Source organism: Chanos chanos, chromosome 6 (assembly GCF_902362185.1).
Source record: "Chanos chanos chromosome 6, fChaCha1.1, whole genome shotgun sequence".
NCBI classification, from domain to species: domain Eukaryota; kingdom Metazoa; phylum Chordata; class Actinopteri; order Gonorynchiformes; family Chanidae; genus Chanos; species Chanos chanos.
Window position 1 is genome coordinate 46,242,058 of NC_044500.1, and position 27,500 is coordinate 46,269,557.

General features: G+C 41.2%; 1 protein-coding gene across 8 annotated transcripts in view; it reads right to left on the minus strand.

The window, feature by feature from the left end:
• cadpsb (Ca2+-dependent activator protein for secretion b) overlaps positions 1 to 27,500 on the minus strand; it is an 82,240-nt gene that overhangs the window by 7,785 nt on the left and 46,955 nt on the right. Inside the window, exons 8-22 of one of the 8 annotated variants that reach the window (XM_030776314.1) lie at positions 26,275 to 26,414; positions 25,854 to 25,920; positions 25,439 to 25,547; positions 24,604 to 24,811; positions 19,057 to 19,061; positions 16,181 to 16,317; positions 15,355 to 15,542; positions 13,948 to 14,049; positions 13,612 to 13,675; positions 13,059 to 13,182; positions 7,695 to 7,801; positions 5,663 to 5,671; positions 3,433 to 3,589; positions 2,718 to 2,859; positions 1,379 to 1,540 (exon numbers count right to left, since the gene is read on the minus strand). In XM_030776314.1, coding sequence (XP_030632174.1) covers positions 1,379 to 1,540; positions 2,718 to 2,859; positions 3,433 to 3,589; positions 5,663 to 5,671; positions 7,695 to 7,801; positions 13,059 to 13,182; positions 13,612 to 13,675; positions 13,948 to 14,049; positions 15,355 to 15,542; positions 16,181 to 16,317; positions 19,057 to 19,061; positions 24,604 to 24,811; positions 25,439 to 25,547; positions 25,854 to 25,920; positions 26,275 to 26,414 — 1,721 coding nt within the window. Of the gene's footprint in view, positions 1 to 1,378; positions 1,541 to 2,717; positions 2,860 to 3,432; positions 3,590 to 5,662; positions 5,672 to 7,694; positions 7,802 to 11,032; positions 11,102 to 13,058; positions 13,183 to 13,611; positions 13,676 to 13,947; positions 14,050 to 15,354; positions 15,543 to 16,180; positions 16,318 to 19,056; positions 19,062 to 24,598; positions 24,812 to 25,438; positions 25,548 to 25,853; positions 25,921 to 26,274; positions 26,415 to 27,500 lie in introns of all 8 variants that reach the window. The other 7 variants (XM_030776312.1, XM_030776316.1, XM_030776313.1 and 4 more) reach the window with 7 other exon arrangements.

The window sequence follows — 27,500 nt, forward strand, 5'->3', positions numbered from 1 at the left end:
TTCTCCATTTCTCGACAATATAAAACCGGGCCAAATGGGCTTGTTCTCTGGACTACATGGACTACAAGCGATAACCAGTCTGCAGCTAACAGAGGGGACTTTTGCTTCGGTTATGCCTGGGAAGATGGGTCTGATTGCAGATCCAGCACAGAAACAAATGACAGAAAGAACAGGCTCTCTCTCACCATCCATGCCTGCCACTGAGGAGGGCTCCCAGGGGTCAAACACACCATGCAGTCAGCTCTGACGACGCTGCCATCCTGAGTAGAAATATATGGAAATGCCAGGAGTGCTAGGATGCTGGAGGAAGGGTGCCAAGCCACCATAGAGTTAAAAACACCAGAGGAGCTTCACCACTGGCACGGAACACAGTCGATTTGGTAGAGGTCAGCATTCCAAAACAGGAAGGTATAATTCCAAATCATTTTATGAAATTTTGTGATGTCACAGTCTCTCTTTGGCTTTTTTTTTTTTTAACTGGTGAAAGCTCATTGTCTGTTCTGATGTTTTAATTCTATGTAGGCTACTTTTTTTTTCTACTACCTTGGATGCCAGCTGTGCTGAGGTCGAGACTGCTTCAGCACATCAGCTGATAATGTGAATACTGAGCTATGACCAGGCGGGAAGCTCTATCAACCCACACCCACTGACACCCCCTTTCCTACCAACCCAACCCACTCAGTCTGACTCAGTCAAACGTGTCAAGGCGGAGATGCTAAACCAAGAACATCCTGTTACAAAGAGCGCTGAGAAAATGCCTACGGGCTGGTGCAAATTAACTTGTTTACACAGACCTATGTATTGAGGAAAAGTGAAAGACAAAATGGGCAAAATAAAGTGGGCAAAATAAAGACCTTTAAACTTTAAGATGAGGTTTAAGTGGACTGGGATGCAAAAAAGCCTTGGATACAGGGAGATCTTGGGCACGTGGTCTAAATATCTGTAGGTTTTAATTACAGAGGCAAATCCTGTTGCAGTTGTAGACTGACTGTCTGTAGGTTTGGGTTGTACACCAGATCTCACCACCTTAGTCCCACCTCAATGGCATGCACATTCAGAAAAATGAAAAGTTCCACAGTTCTCATTTCAGTATAAACAAATGACACAGCCTAACCCAGACCCCTCTAAAGTGAGCTTGGCATGAACATGATTGCTATTTTTCCAGGTAGGCAATAAAACACACTGTTGCTCCCAGAACACGGAATATTCTATCCACAGTCCTCTAAATGTAATTGATATTTTAGCTATCAATACCTAATACCAATATCGAGCAAATTATATGACAGATTAATACCATTCACATTTTCTTTTTCACATACAGGGCACATCTTCATGCCAAGGAATTCTTGTAATATATCAGAACTCATTGAATACACACTCAGAGTCATAAATAGCAGCCATCCAGGATGGAGTGGAAAAGCTAGGCATTTGTGGGAGGTTAACTGCTAGTCCTGCAACTGGCACGGGAAGATTTGGTACTTTGGGAATTTGGAGGTTCACATTTGGTAGATTCACATTGGGCAGATTACTTGTTAAACTCCTGCAGAAACAGACAAAAAAAAGAACAAAAAAATCCATAACAGTGATAATGTGGATGCTGCGAAACAAAGCAATGTCACGTAAACGTTAGAAAAGTAATCAAAGTACAAGAAGGACAGGGATATTGAACAAAGAAAAGGGAATTTAAGACGTGTTCAGACATTATAAAATAGCAGACAGAAACAAAAGACCTGCTGTTAGAAGCAAGGAAAGTTTCTTACAAACATAAATAAAAGACAAACATACAAAAAAAATGCATACAGTATAACATCAACAACACCAACAGCCGAGAAATATACAGGGAAAGGATGGACAGTGGGGTGGCTGCTGGTCTTAAAAGCACATATAAAGAACAATGACGTACAAAAAGAGAAAGCTGATTTGTCTCAGACACACAGAGAGAAGACAAACTGTTAAAGAAAGCCATTTCGTTTCATAAAGAAGGCACTAACAGGTGGGTTGCTTTTGCAGAATGCAGTACCAGCTCTAAAAATGCATTGTCAGTCAGCAGCCAAAGTAGCCAGAATGCTGAGGTACCAAAACAAACGGGTAACCAGAACTGGTAAAAATGCAGTAATACTGATATATTTACATATATTGTGGACGTGGATTAAAATCATAACAGTGAAAACAGTACAATGGATTGGCACACGAAGGACACTGTATTTTTGAGGGCTTGAAGCACAGATTATGAGGGTTAGTTTGCAAAACAAAAAGATGAAAACCTGGAGGTGCCAACTTAGTGGTCCACTGGAATGTGAAGTATGGCCTTAGGGAAGATCCCTCTTGCGCACACAAATTGGTGCCTAATCGACTGCTAAGATAGTGTATGGTTGCTCAGACCATACAATGAATGGAGACAAAAATATTTTAACGATGGCAATTACGAAACAATAAACTGTTAAAAATGATCAATGTTCTTGACAAATAGATGGGATGCTAAACATGATGTGACTTGCTCTGAAATCAAGTCCGAAGGTGACATCCGGTAAGGGCAAGAGCTTTTCTGGGGAGCATTCTGTCATCCTCCTGTCTCACCCCCTCTTAAGCAGGAAAAACCTTAAACCTAAGATATTCTCCTGAAAGGTTCTGCCCCCCCGACCCCCATCCCCACCCCCCCCATGCCCCATATCTGCTCCCAGTCTGTTGAGGCAGTGACCCAGTGAGTTGGCCCTTACTTTACAGGTTCCCAAGACTCCCGCTCAAAGCCCCTATGAATAGACTGAGCGATGGAGGACTCCATCAGATCAACGTAGCGCACAACCAGAGGAGCGTACAGGTCCTGCAGGTGCTTGTGAAACTTTCCATTACACAGGTGATCTGCCAAAAAACAAAACAAAACAAACAAATAAACAAAAACAGTACAGAGAATGAGATTAGACCAGCATATGTTATGTTAGAAATATGCTCAGGGTGACAAATATAGTTTTCCCTGTGAGATGATACTGACAGAACATTCTGCTTCGCGTACAGCTGGCAGTTGAATAACAGTGTAGTTACAAATGTAATGGATCCCATAGATTTTCCTAGAATGTTCTCTGAGTAATAAGTTTGACAAAGCCGAACTCCTCACTGCAGGGTAGTTAGTCAGATGCCCTAACGAGTGAACTAAAGTCTTGAACCAATAGCACAATCATTGGCAACGTCTTTAGAAGCTAAAACAGGTTGTTTCATGGCACTGCCCTTTCACAGCTTACCGTTGCTGTATCTGCGATGCTACCTTTAAAGACTGTCACGTCATAAATGGGAAAACTGACATGAACAAAACCTTAAGCCATTGTTCAGCATCATGAACAAAGGTCAGAAAATCCTGTCATTGTTCATCTCCTGTCATTGATCTCAGATCTGCAAAGCAAAATAGAGAGGAGTCTAATAGTCTCGCACGATGCTCACAGTCTGTCCGGAGGAAGTCGTTCAGGAGCTGGAAAAGAGGGAAGCTGTCCCAGCTCTCAGGGGATTGGATTTCCAAAGCAGCGTCCATGTCTACAGCATACAGTGACAGGAAGTGCTCAGCATGCTCCACCATGAGGTCAGACCACCAGGCAAAGGCCTTGATATCGAGTGGTTGTAGAGGCCAGTCAAGGAGAGGAAGAGAGAAACAGAAAGAGAGATAGAGAGAGAGAGAGAGAGAGAGAGAGAGAAGACTGTCAAAGAAGAGGCAAGCTCAGTATTAAACACTGAGAGCAAACTGGTTCAGGATGTGCCATGCAGTAAACAGATTCCTAAAAGGTTTTACACACGTTCCTACGACACACCATCCCCATTTCTCTGGAGTAATGGAGCGTATAAATAGCTCACATAAAATCGACAAACAGCAGACCAGTGGAGCCAGGATCAATTTTTGTTCATGTTTTAACATCTTTTGAAGAAACTGTACATTGCATATGAAATATTTTGGTGTGATTACTGTATTGCATTAATATTTTACAGTGGTTACTGTCTTTAAGTATATTAAAAAGAGACAGGGGCTCCTCATGAACCAGTTCACTGGTAAACAAACAGGGATACTAATAAACCTCTTAAGCATATAGTTCTCATATAGCTTATGCACTGGAAACACAGAAAGTCCACTCCACATATTTCTATAAATGGGATACTCTCTCTGTCTATATATACATATATATATATATATATTTCTGAGTGTGCTGTAATTCTTTGCCAAGACGAGGGATCCTTCAAGGTTCAAAAGTCTCAAAATAGAACTAACATAAAAACAGGGTGTTCGAAATCTACAGTCAACTAACGTTCTTCTGATATTGCTTTAACATCTTTAGTGACAGGAGGAAGAAGAGACAAAAAGTTCTTTGACCGTGAGAGCAGCTCATCGGTCAGTTATTTAAAGCATGCGTAGGTTAGGCTTTAATTCTGCGAAATTGGCTTGTGTTGTGGCTCTGAGTTTTGCTTGAGGAAACATTAAATGTTACACTTTATAATGAGCTCTTTGTGTCCCTGCTCATCTAAAATCTATAGAATCAGTGGAGTCAAAATGTCAGAGGAATGCCATTCTCATGCAAGTGTGGAAGGTCCCTGCATGCTTTTCTCTCCAAATGGAAGATGTAGTTTCCACCATTCACATCATTCTAGCCCTATCCTTCAGGAGATGTGGATGGGGCTTTTCACCATGCAGGTTTGTAATCTCAGAACACGTCCAAGACTGCAAGCACAGAGCAAAAAAGAGAGAGAAACCTATGTTAAAGCTGTGCTCGTTTTTTTGTTGTGTTTTGTTTTTGGGGGTTTTTTTGGACATTTGAGTTTGAGCTCTCTGGCTCCTTGTTTGTTGACATAGTCACAGGAAAAATGATTGACAGGTGCAGCAGCAGAGAGAAGACTCAATCTGGGATTTGTAATTGGATGTCTCTGATGCCATGGCAACAAAGAGCTTGCTTGCAGTCTTGGCATAACTTACTTTTCTCGCCACTGAAAACTGACAGCTGACAGAGTCATTCAGGGGAACTGATTAAACCGTGTCAAGCTTAATCCTTCCCGTTAGCATGCTCTTTTTTTCAAATTTATTTTTCCAAACTAACAGAATCAATGAATTACACAAACATTTGCCCAAGTGAACTCAGCTGGAGGGGTCTCAAGCTTTATCTGCACTTACCGTTTCACTTACCTGACCTTTCCTAAACCACCTAAAACACTACACAATCACACAGGTCACACTGTAGGCAGCAAACAAAGTTCTTGATAAGCCATAGAGGCAAACGGATAGTGTGGAGCTCAAGAGGACACACAGAGAGAAAACTTGGACTGGGGAGGGCAACTCAAAGATTAGGAGGGGCAAAACTGACAGGGTGAACTGCAGCAAGGCAAGGATGACACAACTCTGGAGGAAGGAGGTGGCATATAAAGGTACAGATTTTTTTCTCCCCCTCTTTGGAGACAGAGTAAACCCCTTGCAAAGGCAGCCCGTGCAGGTAGGAACACAAGCTTCACAAGCATTTCCCCTGAGAGAGTTTGTGACAGGGACAAAGCTGAGGAAGTAGATGCTAATCCCAAATGCAATTCTACAGTCCCTCACACAGGGAGGAACAGGGGAAGTTAGGGATTCTCCACAGGGCATGCACAAGCTATTGAAAGGGAATACAGGATCTGACTGGATGCATTCCAAGTGATCACATACCTCTTTTCCCTGCCCATGACCATCAGAGTGAATGAGCGATGAGGAAAGACAGGAAAATGAATGATGATGTATGTTTAAAGAAATGAGATAAAATACCTCTCACTTTGATTGACTGAGTTACAATATTCCAATTGATTTGTTTCATTTTGCAACACACCACAGGGAAATAAAGCTGGAGGTGAATTTGAAGCAAGGTTGCACCTTCTCTGGCACTCAATTATTGATTATAACACAGTCATACAGATATAGATATAGACTTTTGGAGTAAAATCATCACAAACATGAGATCAATGAGAATAAACAGCAGAGGACATGTGAAATGCTTAAAATATTTATGAAATGAGCTGAAGGGCTGAAAAAGCAAGAAAATAAAAAAGGAATCCAAGGAGTTGCAATGGAGTTTTACGATTCATCTGGACAACAGTCTCTGGGCTTCAGTGCTCTGAGACATGTAGGGATTCGGTAATAAGCAAAGCAACTATCTACACACACAACTTGCTGAACATACCTATGTACTGTATATTCCCCAATCTTGTCTCAACTTCAACAACTGAGAGGGGGGGGGGGGGTTGATGAATCCGATCAACATCAGGATTCAGAAGTCAAATGAAAGACTTCTCAAAAGAGTTCTCTAAAACAGATATATGCAAAATCTTTCCACCAGCTAAACAATTCTGACCTGTTCTGAGAAAGTTTTTCAGCTAACTATGAATCTGCATAAGCATGGCTTTTGTTCCTCCACAGAGGCTCTCTGTCAGAGGAGGTTTAAGAATCCTCCAAGGCATTTTCAGAGAACTCTTGAAAACCATTCACAGCCTTAAAGGAAAAAAAACAAACAAAAACAAACAAACAAACAAGCAAAGCCCCCCCCCCCCCCCCCCCAAAAAAAAACTCCACTTTGCATCTGCTGTAATACCAGAGTTGTTTCCCGGACTTGTGTTTCCCTTCAAGCCTTTTGTGTCCTTGGCCTTGCGAAAAGAAAAGACACAAAAAAAAAAACGAACCCCCCCCCCCCAAAAAAAACAAAACACTCGAGCATTATTTGAATTGCCTGGATAAGACCAATGACAGTACATGAGACACAAACCAACTCCCTTCCTCAACACTCAACACCCCTCTTCATCCTCTTCATCCCACTCCCCCCCCCATCCCTTTACCCGAAATGAATGCCGCACAGGCCGTGGGCGCGTGGCTCACATGCGCGAGCAAGAGTGTATGTGATGAGGATTTGAGGGGAAAAAAGAGAGAGAAAGAGAGAGACAGAGAAACAGATATACTGTACCGACTGGTCTCCAGTACTTGTGGCAGCAGCCTGTTAAGCACATTCAGAGAGATAAAATAAATCTGGATATCTTAGGAAACCTACAGAGGAGCACCTACAGAGCTTAACAAATATCTACGATAGTCATGCCAAACCCTTCTCCTGCTTGAGTGGCAATAATGCTATTGTTTTTTTTTTTCTCCTCTGCGCCCTAGCTGGCTATGTTTTTTTCCACTGACTAAAAAAAAAAAAGTTGTTTCAAAATGGAATCATTGTCTGTGTTCAGGTTAAGGAATTAAAATTTTAGGAGACTGGATGGGCCTCTGATTACTTTTTAAATTTGCTAAATTGCCTGTTGTTTCTCTTTCAAGTTGATACTTATTTTTAGTCAGTTTAAATGAATAATAATTAAAAATGAAAACAATTTCCTATTTTAGGAAAAGTCAGTGGTCTTTGGTGTTTATCAGTAGCAGCTAACTCAGGAGAGTCAATATTGTATGATTTAATAAAACACAACTGAACCACCAATGCATACCTAACAGAACTAAGTCTTCCATTTCACCAGTCAATTAATGAAATTCTACTTTCTGACTGCAAAGATGCAACCCTGTATTCTGTATCAGCAGTCAAAGGAAGATTAAGCGAAAGAGAGAGAAAGAGAAAGAGAGAGATAGAGAGAGAGAGAAAGAGGGAGAGAGAGAGAGAGAAAGAAAGAAAGAAAGAAAAAAAGAAGAGAGAGGTGGAAAGGTTTTTGACATATTGCCAGCTCACCTCAGCATGGTGATCCTCATTCTGTTGGAGAACCTCTATGACTAGCTCTGCCATGCGAATGGTATCCTCCAGTTTCTTTGCAGGTGTTGCTAGGTTGCCTACATTTTCTGCAGTGGAAATGTTAGTGGGGGGGATGGTTAGTAGCCAAGCCAATCACAAAACACACACTTTTCACTACTCTTCTGCAGGGTCTAAGAATTGCTAGCATGCATCGGAGGTAGCTAGCTTTCTCAAATCTGCTCTGTTTCTCCATGCGAAAACGGATTGCAGTAAAGAGCACACAACACCTTCCATGATAAAGGTCTCATGCAGGGATAAGTGCATAGATATGAAATGGAACCAAGTGTAAGACCAGGAAGTTGTAAATAACAAATCTGTGAGTACAAAAAAGCCACACGATTTCTGACGAGACATTAAATTATGAACAAGAAAATGTATCATGGTGATCCTCACCTAACATTGAAAAGAACCTATAAAATCTTTTAAAGGATGCCTTATTTTAAAGGGACATTACTACATTACCAAACCAAAAACATCACGATTAGTGCCAAAATCTGCATCTCCACTAAAACTGTTTTAGATCATCCCAACGTTAAACGTATCCCAATCAACAACGTATCCAAAACAAACCAAACGGCTGGTTTATCTCATCTGTGTTTAGTACGTTATAATCAACCTTAGAATTCAGTTAAGATCCAAGATGAAACACCTAACATGACTTAAGTATGGATGCCCACTCTTTTCTGTTGGTTATGTGAGTAATATAAAGCTATTTTGGTGCAAGAACCATCAGCAGCATGGATGAGACGGCACATAAACCTCAAGCATGCGATGGAAACGGTGGGTATTGATTTTTCTGGGGAAACTTAACCATACAGAATACATTAAGAGAGAAAGAGAGAGAGAGAGAGAGAGAGAGAGAGAGAGCCAGGGACAAAGAGAGAGAGCAATGTGCTAGTGCCCCATCACATTGACCATACATGCACTCAACACTAACACTGCTGACCGTGTACTTATGACATGTGCATACACTGCACACCAGATCGTCAGACATTTCGTGAAACAGACAGGACAAACAATGAGGTCTTCCCATATAGATTAATCTATGTATATACATTTCCTCATGTCACCGAACGTTTATTTGTTTATTTGTTTGTTTGTTTTTGTAAAGAAGTTTGTTTTGCTCTACTATTAGCTTTGCTCAATTTAGGTTACTCACAGATCTGTTTCTTAGTTTCATGTTGACACATGGCTCGCTGACCTGTCAAGTGAGTTATTGGCTGGTTACCTCTCGTCGCTCTTTTTTCTGAATACATGGCTGCGTGCATTTTACAAAGGTTGCCGGCTGGATAAACATTCGACTAATTACTAATAATCAGATCCATGGAATGAAGAGGCATATAAGTATATTTGTATATAATGCGTGTTTTGAGAGGACACCAAGGTTTATGAGACTCTGAGTTATTAGACAGTCCAGTGCAGCTGGTGATCACTCTGTGCTGTGGTTAAGGGCAAAGATACAGGCCTCTTCCAACTGGTCTAATGGACCAGGAGATCATCGACTGGAGACTCTGAAGTATTGATAATGGCCTTAATGATAATATGCTATTATCATTGGCGGTGCAATCATACTTCATCCATTTCCAATGTGTTAAACTGTCCAAAAATTGATGATCATTGGTTGCAACAGGACTTTTTGAGACATTAAGATGCTCCCTCTTCGGGTTGTGTTCCTTACTAAAGAGCCTGGGACAAAGGAGACTAATTTTGCCTGTGCTTCTATCATAAGTCTAGCATGGTGATCGACAGATTTAGACAGGAGTGTCCCTATCCAGTCCTGAAGGGCCAAAGTCCTGCTGAATCAGCCACTGTGGTTTCTAAAGTGACTGAAGAGAACAAACACCTGTTTCCCAGATAAACATTTCAGGTTCAAATTGAGAGCTGAAAGGGAAAGGGAAAAAAGCCACAAGACTGGCCCTGGAGTGAATTTGAACACTCGTGATTTAGAGTCAGAAGAGCTGCTCTGTACTAAAGTACTTTCGTAAGGAACGCAGCTCACGACGTTAATTGGTTACCACACTTTAACACATTGAAGATGCTATCAGTCGGTAAATTTGTGAGAGATAGTATTACCTCATTAAAGCGCAACTACTGTAACTGTCCATTGTCAAGACCATATTCCAGTATATGACCTTATTTTGCATGCTTCCAGTAGGAATAATAAATTTACTTACTGAGGACATATACTGATAAGAGTCCATGACTTTATTCATTAACAGAAGAAATACTATCTTCACAAATAGTCCCTCTGCATTTGCAATCTAATGCAAAGTGTTTCGGACCATGCCAAATTTGACAGAGGTATGTGTGCGCATATGTAAATGTATAATATGTGCTAGTGTGCAAGTCAAATGTAGCTTCACCTGGATCCTTCTGATCCTTTTGAGTTTTTTCAGCTTGAGAGAGACATGGAGAAGACAATAGGGGAGGAACAGGGAGGCAGAGAGGAGATATTTAAGAATGACTTTAAAATGACTGTATTTTTGCGCCCAGTGAGTTTGTAACTTGGGTATCATCTTTCTTGAATAGGAACTGTTTGCACGTCAGTAACAGGCCTGTCTTGATTTAGAATGCGTGAATTGACATTACTCACACATTGACACACAGAAAACTAAGACAACAAACATATACATAAAAAACAGATGCTGAAACATACCTGTAAAAAAAAAATCAATGAGAGGAAACAACATCATGAGTTTCAGAGAACAGACACTGATCAAGTTCAACAAGATGCTAGTGATTTGAGCTAGAACAGACGGAGAACTCAAGTGCCATACACAGAATCCTGCTTTTCAAGGACCTCCATGAACCTGTCGCCCCCCCCCCCCCCCCCCCCCCCCCCCCCCCCGCCTGAAATTTCCATCTATGTCACACACACCCATCCATCCAGACACACACACACACACACAAACGCACGCAAACACACAGAAGACTGATAACACACAAGCAAAGTAAAAATGCATTCAGGTTGAAGACATGAGCTTCAGAACCAGAAGAAGCTGGACAGACACACTGCCCATTGAATGTTGGTCACAAACGAATGGGGACATTTCCAACAAAGCTGCCATGGTAACCGGGCGACACCATCTCGCCGTCACGGCTACGTAGACGGACAGATCATGCCGGAGAGAGCATGGAGGGAGGTATGGGGCGTGGAGAGGAGTGCGGAGGGATGAAGGAAAGAAAGGAGCGGGAGGTGGTGGTGGTGGAGGAAAGGAGGAGGAGGAGGAGGAGGAGAAGGAGAAGGAGGAGAAGGAGAGGGTGTGGTGGGTACTCACGAATGGTTAAATCCATGACTTGTGATGCCAAGCAGTAGACAGGGTGCTCATACTGTTCCCTCTTTTTCCCTACAGAGAAGAGGATTGGGGCATGCAAAAGTTTGGGGTCAGAGGGTAAAGGTTAAAGGTCAATGGCCATGGGGAGTGACTCAGGTCTGAGGACGGGGTAAAGGGTGGATAGAAGGGAAGGGGGGCGGGGCGGAGGGGAGGGGAGGCTGAACACTGCTTGGTTGAGAAAACTGAGCACTCTGCTTGGACAATTTAACCATTCTGTACATTCTACTGTCAAACGACAGCAGAATCAGAGGCAAAGGAAGGAGCAAACTCAGCTTCAGAAACACAAAGCAAAAACAGTGGATTTGCTCCAAGATACTAAAGGGATGAGGTCGTTAGTATCTTTAGCACTCTCAGGCGTTTCTTTCTGCCCACACCGCACCGTACCGCACAGAGATTTCGCTAGGATGCCAATCAGAGGTTCTGAATGCCGATCAGAATGCTTTAACAGAAATACTGCTCAAAGGACAGCAGGATGCAGTGCTTACAGAAGAAAGCCCTGAGAGGAGATTTGCCAGCAGGTACAACAGATGTCTTGGTGTCTAACTGAGCACGCCCAACATAATACATTCATTATCGTGTCACTGTCTCATGTTCAGGTAAAATAACTGCTTAGATCTAGATGAAAGAAATCAGGAAGGGGGTTAGTAATTTGAATAGAAGTAGGTTTAAAATGAGAGGAGCACCCTATGCACACCAGATCTCTTTGATTTTTCTTTCTTTCTTTCTTTCTTTCTTTCTTTCTTTCTTTCTTTCATGTATACAAAATTGATCAGTTTCCTTTGAGTCAGATACTGTTCATTTAGCCTGAGATGATGTGACCGGCATGCGTAAAAACTGAAATGGCAGAGAAACGTAAGCAAACATACGCTTCAACGACATCCTTGTTCTGATGCAATAACCGAATCATTTGATCTGATGTGCATAATCTACAAATGTAGAAATTCAATGGACAGGAACTTGATCTTAAGGTACCGGTATCAGAAAGAAGGATTAGCGGTTATCCAAAGCTGAGGAACGTTAGGGTAGGATGTCTAAATTAGGAGTGGAGCTATTTCGGAGCGATGAATTCCTAACACATTCCTCTTTGTCAGACACTGAAACCTCAGATCTCGTTAGTCTAACGTGAAATCAGGTCTGCTTTTCTTCCTCTTGTCCTTCCTTTCAGTTTCCATAAGGAGCAGACATGGGTATAATATACGTGAATATACTCTACATGGCAGATAAATTACTAGGCCAGTCGGAGGGCAAAGTAGAGGTGTTACTGCATTATACATACCTATACAGTCTTTTCCAATTTAGGCTTAGGGGAAGTGTCCAGGGGGTTTGCTTTAGGCTTGGGCTAAAAAGCCCGTTGAACTTGTGCAAACAGTGGAGAGGAGGAGTCAGGAAGGAAGGTCTGGGGCTAGCATTAGAGAGATGGTCTTTTAAAGGACATGTAAAGCCTGAACCTTAGTAAAAAAGAAAAGAGGAACAGAAGAGTTTTTTTTTTTTTCTTCTGAAGTTTTTTTCTTCCGTTCAAGTGGTCATCAGGACTGGGTGAGGAATTGCTGAAGCTCAGGGTTATGTGGATTTGAATGCATTTTTACTCAAACAGCTTGGGCACAGCAAGAGCATGATCTACTGTAGGAAACACTTAAATCTGACCTCTGAAAACAAAGGCAAAAAAAAGTTATTCGGTCGAGAATCGAAAGAGATTATCTGTTTAAACGATGGAATCAGATTTCATTTACTCACGCGGGGTATGGCGGACTCCGTCGAGAGAATACGCCCCGACTGTTTTTTTTTACACTGGTTGTTTGTTTGCTAATACTGCCATTCAGTCATGCTTAAAAAATGATCAGGTTACAACTGAGGAAACAAGGACAGCACACACAAAAACCTCCTCCAATTCCTTTGGGTTACCATTGGAAAAATCATTGCACTTGCGAGGACAGATTGACTTATGAAGGAGCAAGATCACGGTACTCACCTTCCAATTTTGCATAATCAGTAATGCGCTGGTAGTTGATTTGAGCTGCCTGTTCCAGACATTTGCGAATGACAGTCTTAACCTCCTCCTGTGGAACTGGGGTCACGATGTCCTTCATTAGCACCTGAAAGGTCGAACAGGTCGAGTTATTGTCGCTCACCTTCTGTTCCGTTTACTATTTCCATCGCGCGTTAGTCTTAGGATATTTTCACACACCCTACGATGTCAATCACTGTCAGTGTTACCCCTGAAAATGTCAGATGTAGACCATTATCGCTAAATCTAGATTTTGCCCGTGTTGTGTGGACCAAAATAAGACAGATTTGACAACAACAACAACAAAAAAAAAACATTTTCCAACATTATGAAATTCCCTAGCCAGTAGATTTCTACAAAAGAACTCTGATGATCAGAGTGGAACAAATTTCACGGTATCTTCTGTGTTCTTGTTATTGTTGTTGTTGTTTTTGTTGTTGTTGTTTAAATCTAAAACAGCACAATAATCAGTGCTTATAAGATGTGTTTGTCAGTGCTGTCAGTCAGACATCATTACCCTCTCTAGCAGAGACAGAGTGGCTTTCAGAGCTCCCTCGGGGCGACCGAATGGAAAACAGTACCTAAAGCACAAACAACACCACCATGACGTCAAAAAGGAAAAAAAAAACAAAACAAAACAAAAACATGTCCGCTTTGTTTGGGATTACACACTTCACAGTAATAAAAAAATGTCAAAAGGAACCACAATTCATCATCTGAGTATCACCAAAGAGCATAATTATTCTACATACATACATACATATGTACCCACTGTACATACATACAGACATATATATATATGTGTGTGTGTGTGTTTGTGTGGTGTGTGTGTGTTATTAACTTCTTTCCTCACCTAAAGTTTGTGATCTGATTTTCCAGCAGCACACGTAATCGTTCTTTGATTTCTTCGAAACGTTCTTTTTCTTCCACCTTTACAGTCCCAAGACCATCTGGCCTGGTTTACAGAAAAACCACAAAGAGTCATGAGACCAAGACCAAAGCCAGGATGAAGGATAGAAAGGCATAAAGGTTTTACCCTGTATTTCTGCATGTGGGTGAAGGGTTCTGATGATTCAGCTTTATCTTAATTTAAAACAAACTAAATTGTTCAGTTAGGTACAAATTGCTGTCAAAAAAAAATCATTTGATCGGGGTAAACACAACATCCACGTTTGTAAAGTCCAACTTAATGCATTAAAACCTTTTATCTCTACTGATTACACTAGGGAGATGCCGCAGCTGGGGTCTAGCCCTAGCCTTGGGCATTGATTATCCTACGCTGACACGTTTCATTGGTATTAGATCTGTTTGCAGCAGATGGGACTCTTCCATGTTGCCTTTTGGCAGAAAAAAATTTCCATTATGTCCGCAACCCAAGGCAATGATTTCACCACAGTTTGCTTCTCTATCAAAAACAGTGAAATAGATTCTTATATCACTATTAACACATGGGGAAATGGAAAATGCTGTGTTGGCCACATGAAGCAGTTCAAGGTTATGTATATTTTGGTGCACAAGAGGATCCCATTGAAACCATCTCTTGTTTTGGTGACCAGAGTGACCAAAAAAAGTACCGTTGGAGCCCTATCACCATAGCAATGATACATATTCGGCATCATTCAATACCATGAAAGGTCCATGGTCCTCAGTGGAAACCCCCTTACCTGTTGAAGACTGGGGCTGGCTGGGACTTAGAATTCCTCTTTTTTTTGGAATCCTTTCTGCTTCGTGACTTAGAGCCAGCCCCCTGAGCCTCAGACTCACCCTGAGGGCCGGGATCACTCGACCGGACGAGCAACAGTGTCACAATGGGTGAATCAAGGAAGGAATGAAACAGAAACAAACGAGAAGACGGACAAAAATGGGAAAAGAACGTGGAAAATGAACACTACTGACATTGGAAAAATGAAAGAGTTGAGAGCAAACAATGAATGGGAACATAAAATATAAAATATTCAGTAGGCATGCAACGAAATATGACAGACATAAAACATAAGACAAATAAGAACATAAATTCAGTTAAAAATAAAACACATGGAAAAAGGCAATGGGAACTTGTTTGGTAATATGATTTGACGTTCTTTTCACCCAAAATTCCGCTGTGAAATGCAACGCCGTCGCGTGTTGCCGAGGCAAGTTCGGCCGGACGCATTGTAACCCTGAGACCGTAACCTAAAGCCTGTCACTCCGATGCTATGGAATGCCCACGTTGCCATGGCAATGTCACGTGCTCCTCTTGCCATTGCAGTATGAGATTTACCTGTTGCCGTGGACGTGAGAGGCGCAGAAGGCGAAGCTGTAGTGCAGGAGCGTGGGGTCAATCATTGCTCCAGTGTCAGCTCTTTCCAGCAAGTCTTTCAGGTAACACAGGTGTCTGTGACAACCCCGGACTCCGTTCCTGGCGCAGTATTCATCCAGCACAAACACCTGACCGGGGCTAAACCATCCCTGTAAGACAGAGTGATGGACTTTCAGAAAGTGGCGGCCAACGAACAGGACACGTGTGCCTCTTTGGAAACGGGTCCAAATTTTAACCAAGTTGAAAAAAAAAAAGAGCTTTTCAGCTCCCTTCCTGTTTTGGGGGGAAAAAAAACATACAGTTGGCCTGCACAGATCTAGCGCTACAAACTTCATTCACATGGAAATGGAGGCTAAAAATAACTTGCCAAGAGAAATATATGAACAGAAATCAGCATATGTTGCAAGTGTCCTTCTAAAAGTCCCACTGCGTCATCCTGCAACCTGTCTTTTTTTCTATGTGGAAATGGCAAGATGTCATTCGGGGATATTTTCGTTTTGGACGGGAATCTAGTGTGATGCTATGTACCAAACCAAAGTCTCCAGTACCCTGTACATCTCCCTGTGCTCATTTCCTTAACTTCAAATCTGCAAGGAGTGGACAGATACCCGTGATACACAGGAGCCATAATCTGCCACAGTCTGTTGGGTTGGATAAAGCTCTTGTCAGAAGGGTATCGTTTGCTGTGGCTGACCAATAAGGATCTGTCAGCTCTCTGAGAACTGATACTCAGTGGTAAGGACTAGCCGTAGGTGGGAACTGGGCTAAGGTGATCTACCAGACTTACCAGAGAGGCGAAGTTGTCATTGAGCCTGTGGTCCAACGTAAGCCTCTGTACCATCTCGAAGAGCGAGGCGTGGTCAAAATTACAGGGGTTAGCCGAGATGAATTCATCCATGCCGTGTTTCTGCGCTCTGTCTGCATCTATTTGGCCAGTCAAGCCAACACAGGAATGGAAGGGGGTTGGGGGGATGGGGGAGGGTTTACAGGACAGCAAGTCAGCAATAAGCAAAGGACAAACCTCACGCTGTCTCAACAAAAAACGACACACATTGCCCTCTACTCTAAGGCAAATCAAAAAACTTTTAGCTTTTTACATTGTCAACTTGCAGCAAGTCAAGCACTGTCAATTGGATTGAGTTGGATAGATGTGGCAGGGATTCGGCTGAGCGCAAGGACAGCTCACCCCACATCTGAGCTGGACAGGCATGCATGGAGAAGTTTTCGGAGGGGGGGGGTGGGGAGTGGGGGGGTGCAGCGTCACCTAAAGTTCTTTCTACGTAATTTTTTTTTTTTTTAAGGGTGGCATAAGTCACCTATGGGGGCACGCTGTGGAGTATTTCCTAATGATGGATTAACAATGCATTCTCATTCACATGAATACAATAGATTCTGCCATTCGCAATTGGTGAATGTCACTCATTTGCAAAGAAATGATGGATTGTGTGCTTGGAAAAAAAAATGCAACAGCCAGAATTTCAGGGACAGTATCAACAAGCTAAGTGACAACATATTCATAAATATTGTTTCCTGTTTAATGGATGGTAATATAAATTGTACAGAATTTCGAAAAACGTAACGTGGGAGGGAAGTTTTTCCCCAGTTTCAAAACCACAATATTTCCCGCACATGCCGTGATGCCCAACAATCAAGATGATAATTCGAAGAGGAAAAAAAAAAAAAGGCGTTTGATGATCAGGCAAAGACACTGCTGTGCTACAAGAAAAAATGTCTTTCCTTTCTTTGTCTTTGTGCACTGAACAACCTTATAGTATCTGAAGCAAGCAATCACCCCAAGAAGACTCAATATTAGAGTACATTGGGGTTTTCCCTCTGAGCTGTGTTTTAGACATTCAGACAGTACAGACTAATGGCGGCTTTCACAGCGCCTCTGTCCGGGGACATAATCCTTGGTCAAAGTCGTACAAGAATAATGAATTAGTATTACATAATAGATCTGTTATGGATCTAATGTAAATGACCCTGTTTATATCAAACAATGAAATGGGAAATGATAGAATCTGAATGTGCATTAGCGATTCAAAAGGGGGGGGGGGGGCAGAAGTATCTTTGTTACATAATCAGGGAGACTGAAAGCTCATTTAAATGAGGGAAAAAATATTAGGCGACCATGATAATCGGACAGTTCATATAACTTGAGTCATTCTTGTCCGCAAAGGAAAGAAAAAGAATAGGTTTGGTTGATCTCTACAGTTCACTGACATAGATATTTAGTACTTGTTTGTTTATTTTATTTATTTTTGGTCAAAGTGCTCAGATGGGGAACTAGGTGTGGTTCGTTCATACGTGACACCTGATGCAAATGTGAATGCAAACACAGTTGGAAGGAAAGCTCCGGGCATGATGGAGTGCAGGATCAGAGAAGTGTGAGCAGAGAAAGGAAACGAGATGGTCAAAGGAAATGAGAGGGCCGGAGAGTGCAGAGAACAGACCTCAGGAAAAGGGGGAAAGAAACCGAGTGAAAAAGAGGACTAAGCAAACTGAGTGAAAACGTACAGAGGTCGGGAGGGAACTATCTGAAGAATAAAGAGGAGCAATGGGATAGAGTATGGTCTTGAGAATAAGGGATATAAAGATGACAGAGAGAACAGGAACAAAATAAAACGAGAAGAAAAAGGGGGAAAGGGAATGGAGAAAGAAGAGAAGAAGAATGCGTCTCGTGGGATGAGAGGCATGGAACAGGGACATCCCAGCTGACAAAGAATGCTCTCAAGTCAGCAGACAGGTTCTTAACAAGTGAGTTCCAAGGACATTTATATATAGGGTAAACGTACCTATTAAGCTCACGTACCCATTAAGCACACTGCCATCTTTTAACTCAAATTACTTAAAGAAAATATAATTTATAACACTACTTGATGTCCTAACCAATTAATGTGTTTGCTACTACATACCTCCTCTAATTTTAAGCCAGTCAGATAATTGAACACTCAGATATGTGTGTCCATGTGCTCACACTTGCTGGTGGTCATTTTGAAAGCTGCCCGAAAACTTTGACCAGAAGAGGAGTCCCGTAAACTCACATTTTTTTAGACGTTTTAACTTTTATTTTGGTAATTATCATTATTTATTGCAAAATTGAGAGATTAACGTTTAGACCTATGCATAGTATAACTTGGAACTTGGATGTGGGAAACAGTTACAGTTAAATCAAAAGACTGTTTTAGAGACATAGCACAGGTGCTACGGTACACAGTTAGCATACTAGCCATTTAAGATTGTGTGCTACAGCAATATATTACATCACAGGTATTACTGGGTTATATTTTAAAATCCATAATAGCAAAATTTACCAGTTTGTTGATGGTCAATAGTTGTAGATTACTGTAATTTTTCAAGAATTCATATCATTGTAAGGTGAGCTTAAAGGGTACAGTGCTATAAAAACCAGACAGCGTCAGTGTGACATCAACAAGAAAAAGTGTCATTTAATATGCATTATGAGAATTATTTGTTCATATTATAGTCACATACAAATTTGATATATAACCTAAATCATTTATGTTGCAAAATATTGTACTTAAAGTTTCACATAATGTTTTTTAATCAAAATTTGCTGCTGCTTCAATTAAGCTCAGTATGCTCCCTTTAAGCTCATTTACATGGCATGTCTATGTAAACATTTCGTAAAGAGGCTTTAACCTTTACTAATTGTTGTAACTTTCTAAATTAATCTTCAAAAAATGATCAGGCCTAATAAATTATTTTTGCAGCCTTAAAATGACAAAATCGAGGCGAAACTATAGTGCGTGCCCAAAGATGAAAGAGGCATGTCGCCTATACGAAGAAGGAGCCATCAGAATTAGAGGGAGCAATTAGTTTGAATGACACTACACTGTGAATGAAATAATTAATCTATTTTAATGACTTGTTGCTTGATTTTAGTAGTTTGGTATTTGTTATTGACTCTTATACCTTCGAATAAAACTTATTTCTATGTATTTTAAATGTGTATTTTTAACTAAACAACCACTTTTTAATAAAATATATTGTTCTGAGCTTATTTGGAACAGGGGTGTGCTTAAAGGGTACAAAATGTACCCATTAAGCACAGCCAGATTTTTTGCATTTAAAGATGTAATTTAAAATAAAGATATACAACAGCATTTAAATTAAGTGAAATATTATTGTATGTGAGATTAATGTTTCATTGTAACATAACTTCCACTGCTAGAATCAATGTCTTGTGCTCTAAAAATGTCTAAATGTAGATTTTGGTGAGCTTAATAGGTACGTTTACCCTATATATATTAAAAAAAAGAAAGAAAAGAAAAGAAAAGAAAAAAAAAAACATTTTGGGGACCTCAGGAAAAACTCCAGAGTAGTTTGTTCCCCAAACCCTTCTCTGTAAAGTTCTAAGGTAAATGTCCCACTACCTTACACTGTTAGCTGGAACAACAGCAGCTGTAAAATGTGCAGACAGAGTGTTATAGTGGTACTTAACAGTACCACCAAGCGCCTAAAGAGAACCATTGGAATCGGATTGGCCGGCATATAGAGATATGGTAACTTATATTGGCTGTATTAATAATGGCCATGTCTTGCGAAGGGGTTGATGACATACTATAGTTTAGATAAAATACTGATTCCCTAAGAGTAGGGCTACGTATTAATTCTTTTCGTATGGGAAGACGGTAAGACCTGCCACTTGGCTGTATCATGCAAGAAAAGACGTATCTGTTTTTAGCTAATGGATAGCTATTAGCATTCGATCATCTCTTAATGTTTGCAAGTTGACAATACATGATAATGTTGGGGTGTGTTTATAAACACGCCAACAGGCAAATCATTACAGTGCCAATTTAAACAGGCTGGCATAACAAAAAGAATTTTTTTCAGTGCAAAAACATGGGTAGAACATGAAGCCAACAGAGGCTAAACATTTCGTTCATTCTCTCAAAGATGGGAAAAACAAAAACAAAAACACTTCTTTTTTTTTATTTTTTATTTTCACCACCACCAGAATGGGATTCATGACACTGGTGGTGTCCTACTCAGGCAGTCAAAGGGCAATCAAAACAAGTGCAAAATGATGATCTATTCCAAGGGGAGCTACACTGGGCCTATAGCAATTACCCCGAAGGCCCATCTATTCTGAGGAAAACAAGGTAACAGGGAGTATTTCATGGTAAGGAGTGATGGCATTACCTACTCCTTGTCAGTGGCATTCAGAATACTCCACATACATATTTGCCAACTCTCATACACAGAGGTGAAAAGGAAGGAAAATAATGGAAATTCAACCCTCTAAAGTAAAGCATCCGTATGGAAATGCCCCTGCAAAATTCAGCTACAGCCCTAAGAGTTTAATCAAAACAAACCTACTCTTACGACGAGTCATGTTTTTGTTTGTTTGTTTGTTTGTTTGTTTGTTTTAAATATTCTGTGCAGTTCCTCTGAGACTGCTCTTGTGAGTCTTCTGTCTTAAGTCTTATACTTTACCATAAGAAATGGACAAGAGGAAGGTGCAGTGACTAATTAAACACAAATCTCTTTAAATAAAAAAAAAAGGTGTCTCATTAGTGCCCTCTAGTGTAGAATTGTGCTGAAATTTCATTTATAAGAATTATGACATAAGACCCACTGAACAGCACTTCATTAGAATCTGCAAATTCATGTGGAAGATTCAGGCTGCCATAGGCTTCTTTGTGACCGACGGAACTGTTAAAGGTATTCACAAGCCTGATTCAAAATCAAAATCAAGTCAAGTTCCTTCCCTATTCACCAAAGATATTTTAAAAAAGGGAAAAAAAAAATTAAGGAAAAGGAGAAATGAAAAAGAAAATTGAAAATTGCAATTGAGCGTTCTTAGTGAGAAGGCCAGATTCAAGTTTTGGAGACCATTACACTTGGAGAAAAAAAAAAAATACTATACCTGTAGCTACTGTTAATGTTAAATGCCAAATACACACAAACCCATAAGACATCCAGATCTGATGATGTCAGAGCAAATGTCTGTCTTTTTTTTCCACTTTACTCTGAGGGTTTTCTCAACACGCAACATTATTGAGAGAAGGCAATTATGCAAAGAAATTATAACCAAACTAACTAAGCTGAATGATAAGAGTACGTATTGGAGTCGCATGCAACCTGAACTGGCAAGAGTAATGGAAGCTTATCACTGACATCTATGTTAATAAAGAGATCAAAACAGAGAATACATAGTCTACTGAAGACTAGGGCATGAAAGCAAGATTGGATAGGGAGAGGGAGAGACAGAGAGATAGAGAGACAGTGAAAGAGAGATAGATAGAGAGAGAGAAGAGCACGTTGCATTTGTCAGATAATCATTTGGGATTATCTGACCCGTGCCGACTAACAGGGAAGCACTTACCCTTGAGTCCAGCTAGAAGACAGCAGGGTAAGAGGGGACAAACCAGAATAACATAAAGACTAGCAACAAGGCTGAAGGGAGGCAGACATGACACCCTGGCCTAGCAGCTGCAGAAGACTGAAGAAGGGTACAAGCAAAGCATGAGGAGAAACAAACAAACAAAAAAAAAACACAACTCAAAAAAAAGAAAAAAAGACAACCACCTGGAGAGTATGTGTGCTAGCGTCTCTGTGAGCTAGGTGTTTGTGTTGTGTTTTGTGTTCGTATGTATTTTACCATGACAGACAGGTAGGAAAAGAAAGAAAGAAAGAGAGAAAGAAAGAATCTTTTTTTCCTATGTGCTGTGTTGCAGTTAATTTAAACATGATTCTACAATCGATCACCTACATCAGAGAACAGTGCAATACCAGAAACAACTAAACATATACATTGATGAAACATTCAACCTATTACCCCTGCTTTACCTCAGATAAAAAACGTTTTTCACCTGCATATACACTTACCTTAATATCTAAAAATTGAAACACTGCTATTTCAAACGTATAACACTAGTGTCAGCAAGAGGAGGGACTGTATGAAGGTACTGGATGTATACATAAAAAAAAAAGAAAAGGTAAAGTAAGAGCATTTTGTGCAATTTTGATATATTTTGAGTGAAATTGTCTTCACGTATGGAATACTATACTCTAGAGGATACCTCAGCACTATGTGCCAGCACTAATGAAAAAGAAAAGTCCCTCTCTGTGGATTACCGGGGCAGGTAGTGATGTATAAGACTTAAGGGTTAGAGGACTCCAAGTCCCAGGCATTTTCTCTGTTCAGTGTGATGGAATCAATTGTGCTCAAGGTGCATTCAGAATTCTAAATGGAATTACTTCACAGCATTCTAGAATCTCAAAATAAATAACTAAATCATCTGCAACACAGCTTTCAGGATGCATGTATGAGTGTTTATGTGCATATATATTTATTTTTGTGTGAGTGTGTCTGTGTGTGTCTCTGTGTGTGTGTATTTTAATGTTATGTCATTCATCTGAGCCATTCAAGACCATGTCGGGTGTGTGAGTTTCGGGGGGTGGGGGGGAGATGAAACATGTACAGTGTGTTACATTGTTTCGGGCTCGTGCGGTGGAAGGGGTTTACTGTGTTTTGGTGAGGGAGATTTGAATGGCATCAGCTAGAGAAGAATCAACTAACAACAAAAATAACACCAAAAAAACAACAACAGCAACAACAACAACAACAAAAAAACCCAGACACACCAGACAAAGAAATACATGGAGAAACAACACAGAATCTGTATATATTTATATATATATATATATATTTTTGTTTTGTTTTGTTTTTAGTGGGGTTGACAGTACTATATATTTAACATGAAAAAAAAAATACCTGTCACTGTTATGTGCCACTCTGCTATTTGCTAGTGTGGAAAAAAAATGCTAAACATAAGGAGAATTCACAAAAGGTAATCTAGTTGAAAAATATTCAAGAAAAAAGAAAGAAAGAAAGAAAGAAAGAGAGAAATTGTTCAGTCTATAGCTAAATGATTATAAAAACAGGGCATAAAAACATTGCTGTGGAGTGGGACTGAAAGACGCACACTCAAAAGACATCGGTTTTGGTCTGAATAGCAGGATCTATTATCTGTGCGCTTGACGTCGGCTGAAATCTCGTGAGAGTGATCACTGAGAATGAGTTTATATTGATGTGTTGGTTTTTTTTCTACTTCTCGGTTAGGGCAGTTAATTTATTGTCATGGGGATTAATCTGCGTCTCTGTCTTTACTGAGGAAAGAGTTGGCTCTAGAGGCGTAATAGTTGCGCCGACTGTTTCACGATGCCATTGGAAGCGTTACGGAACCTTCTTCTTCCTCGGAATCTAAACTCTGAAGCACCTTTCAGATCACTTAACGGCCTCGGTCCGGTTCGGAATTTCTGTCGATTATAATTCACTTTTATGAGCCACGTCTAAGAGGAGACGTCGGTCATATAATCTGTGTTCTATCTTATCCCGTAGACGAGACTCATTTGGTAAATTTACAGAAAGCGGATGAGCTCCACACTGTGTTCTATTCGAAATGCTGAGAAAGCGCTTCGCATTTTTCAAGGGGAAAAAAAAATAAAAAGCCTTACGAGCTCTAACGAACACGCTGCAATCACAGACAGGAGTTTGTCGATTAAGATCGGCCAGGAGGGATTACGTCACAACACCCTCAGCCTGTCGCTGTTAATCCAGTCTTACCTCGTCTCTGTTATTACACTAGCAATGGGCCATGAATGCACAGGGACTCAGAGTTGTGAACTATTTTTTTTTTTTTTTTACATTTTGACCTTCGGCTAAATTTAGAATTCTGTTTGCCTGTGTGATTTAGAATAAGGTCATTTGATTTGATTTTTTTTTTTTTCTGTTCAAACAGGATGTCAGACTAGACACTGTCATGCATTTCTGCGTGTGTGTGTGCGTGTGTGTCTTTGTGCTGGGGTTTGGTACTGCTGTTTTTTTGTGCGTTTATGTAATCAGACTTGTGCTGGTTTAGACTGGCTGTTTGTGTGCTGTCGGCAGCAGAGGGTTAGCCCGTGGCGGGGCACTGAGGGATGGCTCTCCTCTCTAATTCATATTTACGACATCTCTTAACATTTTGCCTTTTGCAAAACACTCGCTACACTCTCTGTAAAGCATAAACTCCTCTGGCCTGCGTTAACCTCTGTAAATTGTCTGTAAGCTATGACCAGAGTTAAGTCTGTTTTTGTTTTCTTTTTTTTTTGCATGGAAGGTAGTGTACAATCTACTTGAATTTTCACGATGACATTAAAAAAACGAGTGTGTGACCTTGTCAGGGTTACTTACAGAACTGAGAGATGGGTGCGTCCATTTGCGCCGAAGCTCCGCCCTTGGAGTTGAGTTTTTGGACTTGGGTGGGCGGGACAGGCTTATGTGATTGGCCAGTGGCTCGGTACATGGCCTGTACCCATAGGATGCGGTCCTGCTCGTCATCGCTGGCGAAGATCACAGTGTCACCTTCCTTGACAGCATTGAAGAACGCCCTGCCTCCATCCAGACCTGAGCAGAGAGGCATGGGGGTGTTGCTGCAATTAAAAACCCCATTCAAGTGCAGTGTGTCTGTGTGTGTGTGTGTGTGTCAGTGTGTCTGTGTGTGTGTGTGTGTGTGTGTGTGTGTGTGTGTCTGTGTGTGTGTGTGTGTGTGTGTGTGTGTGTGTGTGTGTGTGTCTGTGTGTGTGTGTGTGTGTGTGTGTGTGTGTGTGTAACAATATGGCTGTGGGTCAGTGTGTATGTGTGTGTGCGCGCGTGTGTGCGTGTGTGTGTGTGTGTCTGTGTGTGTGTGTTTAATACCCGGCTGTGGGTCAGTGTGTGTGTGTGTGTGTTTAATACCTGGCTGTGGGTCAGTGTGTGTGTGTGTGTGTTTAATACCTGGCTGTGGGTCAGTGTGTCTGTGTGTGTGTGTGTGTGTTTAATACCTGGCTGTGGGTCAGTGTGTGTGTGTGTGTGTGTGTGTGTGTCTGTGTGTGTGTGTGTGTGTGTTTAATACCTGGCTGTGGGTCAGTGTGTGTGTGTGTGTGTTTAATACCTGGCTGTGGGTCAGTGTGTGTGTGTGTGTGTGTGTGTGTGTGTGTGTGTGGGTCAGTGTGTGTATGTGTGTGTGTGTGTGTGTGTGTGTGTGGTTAATACCTGGCTGTGGGTCAGTATAATCTACAGTGTAACCATCCAGTTGGAGCAGCTCCTGAGGTTCTGATTTCTTCTCACGGTAGCTGCACATGGCAAAGGTGTACTGACTCACCTGTGGTCAGGTATACAGGTAAACACAGGGGCAGAGTCAGATACAGGTAAACATTCACTCCCTGATACACGAAAATACACAGGTACACAGCCAGTTACATACACAGAGCCAAAGACAGGTACACAGTAAAACACACACACACACACTAACAGGTAAATTGACACAGGACCTCAGTAAAACAGAAGTAAGTCAAACAAACAGAATTAAACAGATACCATGACCAAACACTAATCATTTTACAGTTAGACAAAATCCCAAAGGCCTTATGAAAGGATAAAATTCCTCACTAGGTCCACACTGACTGACCTGCACCAGGACAAAGAACCGTTTCTTCCAGCGCTTCCATACATTCTTCCCAAAAGCCCACAAATACCTGGCAAAAGACAGTAACACTTCAGTCGTCATTGGACAAACACAAACTCACAGTCAAATATCACAGTATCATGATGACACAAATACTTGTTGTGAAACAAAGCAAATGAAAAAAAAAATAGTAAATGGCTCGGCCTAATCTACTCAATTCACACATATTGGAATGACTGCTGACCAAGTATCGAGACTTTAAAGCTGCATTACAATCTTACGTCCACCAAGAGGCGCACTACTGTACGACTGACAGTAATTTTCCATAGCAGACCTGTGGATACTGAGCTTTCCATTAGCTTTAAAAGATTAGCTTTGGGCTGGCGATGTGTCGGGACAACATTCTGTGTACGAAGTTCCTTACCCACAATGCTTCATGTTTTGAGGTTTATCCATGCGGACGGCCAGTTTGATTTTCAGGTCTTGGTCGGGACACGCTTTAGTCACTGTCATCTTATGCAGCTCGGACTGTTTCGGACTATTTGGGGTTGGATGGAGAACAACCTGATGAACCAATCAGAGACGCCGAAGATTATTAATCTGTTCCCTATAAACTGTGTTGAAATGGAACGGACCATGTTCAATACGTTTCAGCACCTTTTTGGGCTGCAGGAATGTGGCTCAGTGAACAGTGAATACACTGTTGAACCATATCTGGTTGTGTGCTGATATGAACACATTCTTAAACATCACATCCGTCAGCATTTCTGCAACATTTCAAACCCTCAATTAATCTTGTTTATTCCTCTGAGTGTGGAGGGGTTTTAATGTGTGGATGCAGGCAGAGAGGAAACCTCTCACTCACTCTCTCTCTCTCTCTCTCTCTCTCTCTCTCTTCCTTTCTCTTTCTTTCCCTCTCTCTCTTTTTTTCTCTCTGTCTCTCTTGCTCTCTTTTTCTCTCTCTCTTTCTCCCTCTGTCTCTCTCTTTCTCTCTCTCTCTCTTCCTTTCTTTTTCTTTCTCTCTTTCTCTCTCGCTCTCTTTTTCTCTCTCTTTCTCCCTCTCTCTCTCTCTCTCACTCTCTTTCTCTCTCTCTCTTTCTTTCTCTCTGTCTCTCTCTCTCTCTTTCTCCCTCTGTCTCTCTCTCTCTCTCTCTCTTCCTTTCTCTTTCTTTCTCTCTCTCTCTCTCTCTCTTCCTTTCTCTCTCTCTCTCTCTCTCTCTCTCTCTCTCTTTCTTTCTTTCTCTCTCTCTCTCTCTCTCTCTCTCTTTCTCTCTCTCTCTCTCTCTCTCTCTCTCTCTGTAATCTTTTTGCTGTGTTGAAAAGCTTTGCGTGAGCTTGTCTCCCACTCCACTGCGGAGTCGGATCTGTCAGTGTCTGCAGCAGCCAAGGTCACAGCCTCAGGGTGACAGCTCACAGCTTCACTTCTGACAACTGGCCCCGGAGTCTCATAACCACATTTACTCAAACCGTACCTTACCCACCTCACGGGATTAATCTCAGAGAATGAAGAGAGGGCAAGGACAAGGATGTCACAGAGAAATCCACTGAACTGTAGGTGTGAGTTCACAGAATGTTTAGAATCAGAATCGGTGAGGGTTCCACTGCATATGTAGTGGGTACATGTAAGACTATAAGAATCTCCAAGCAGAA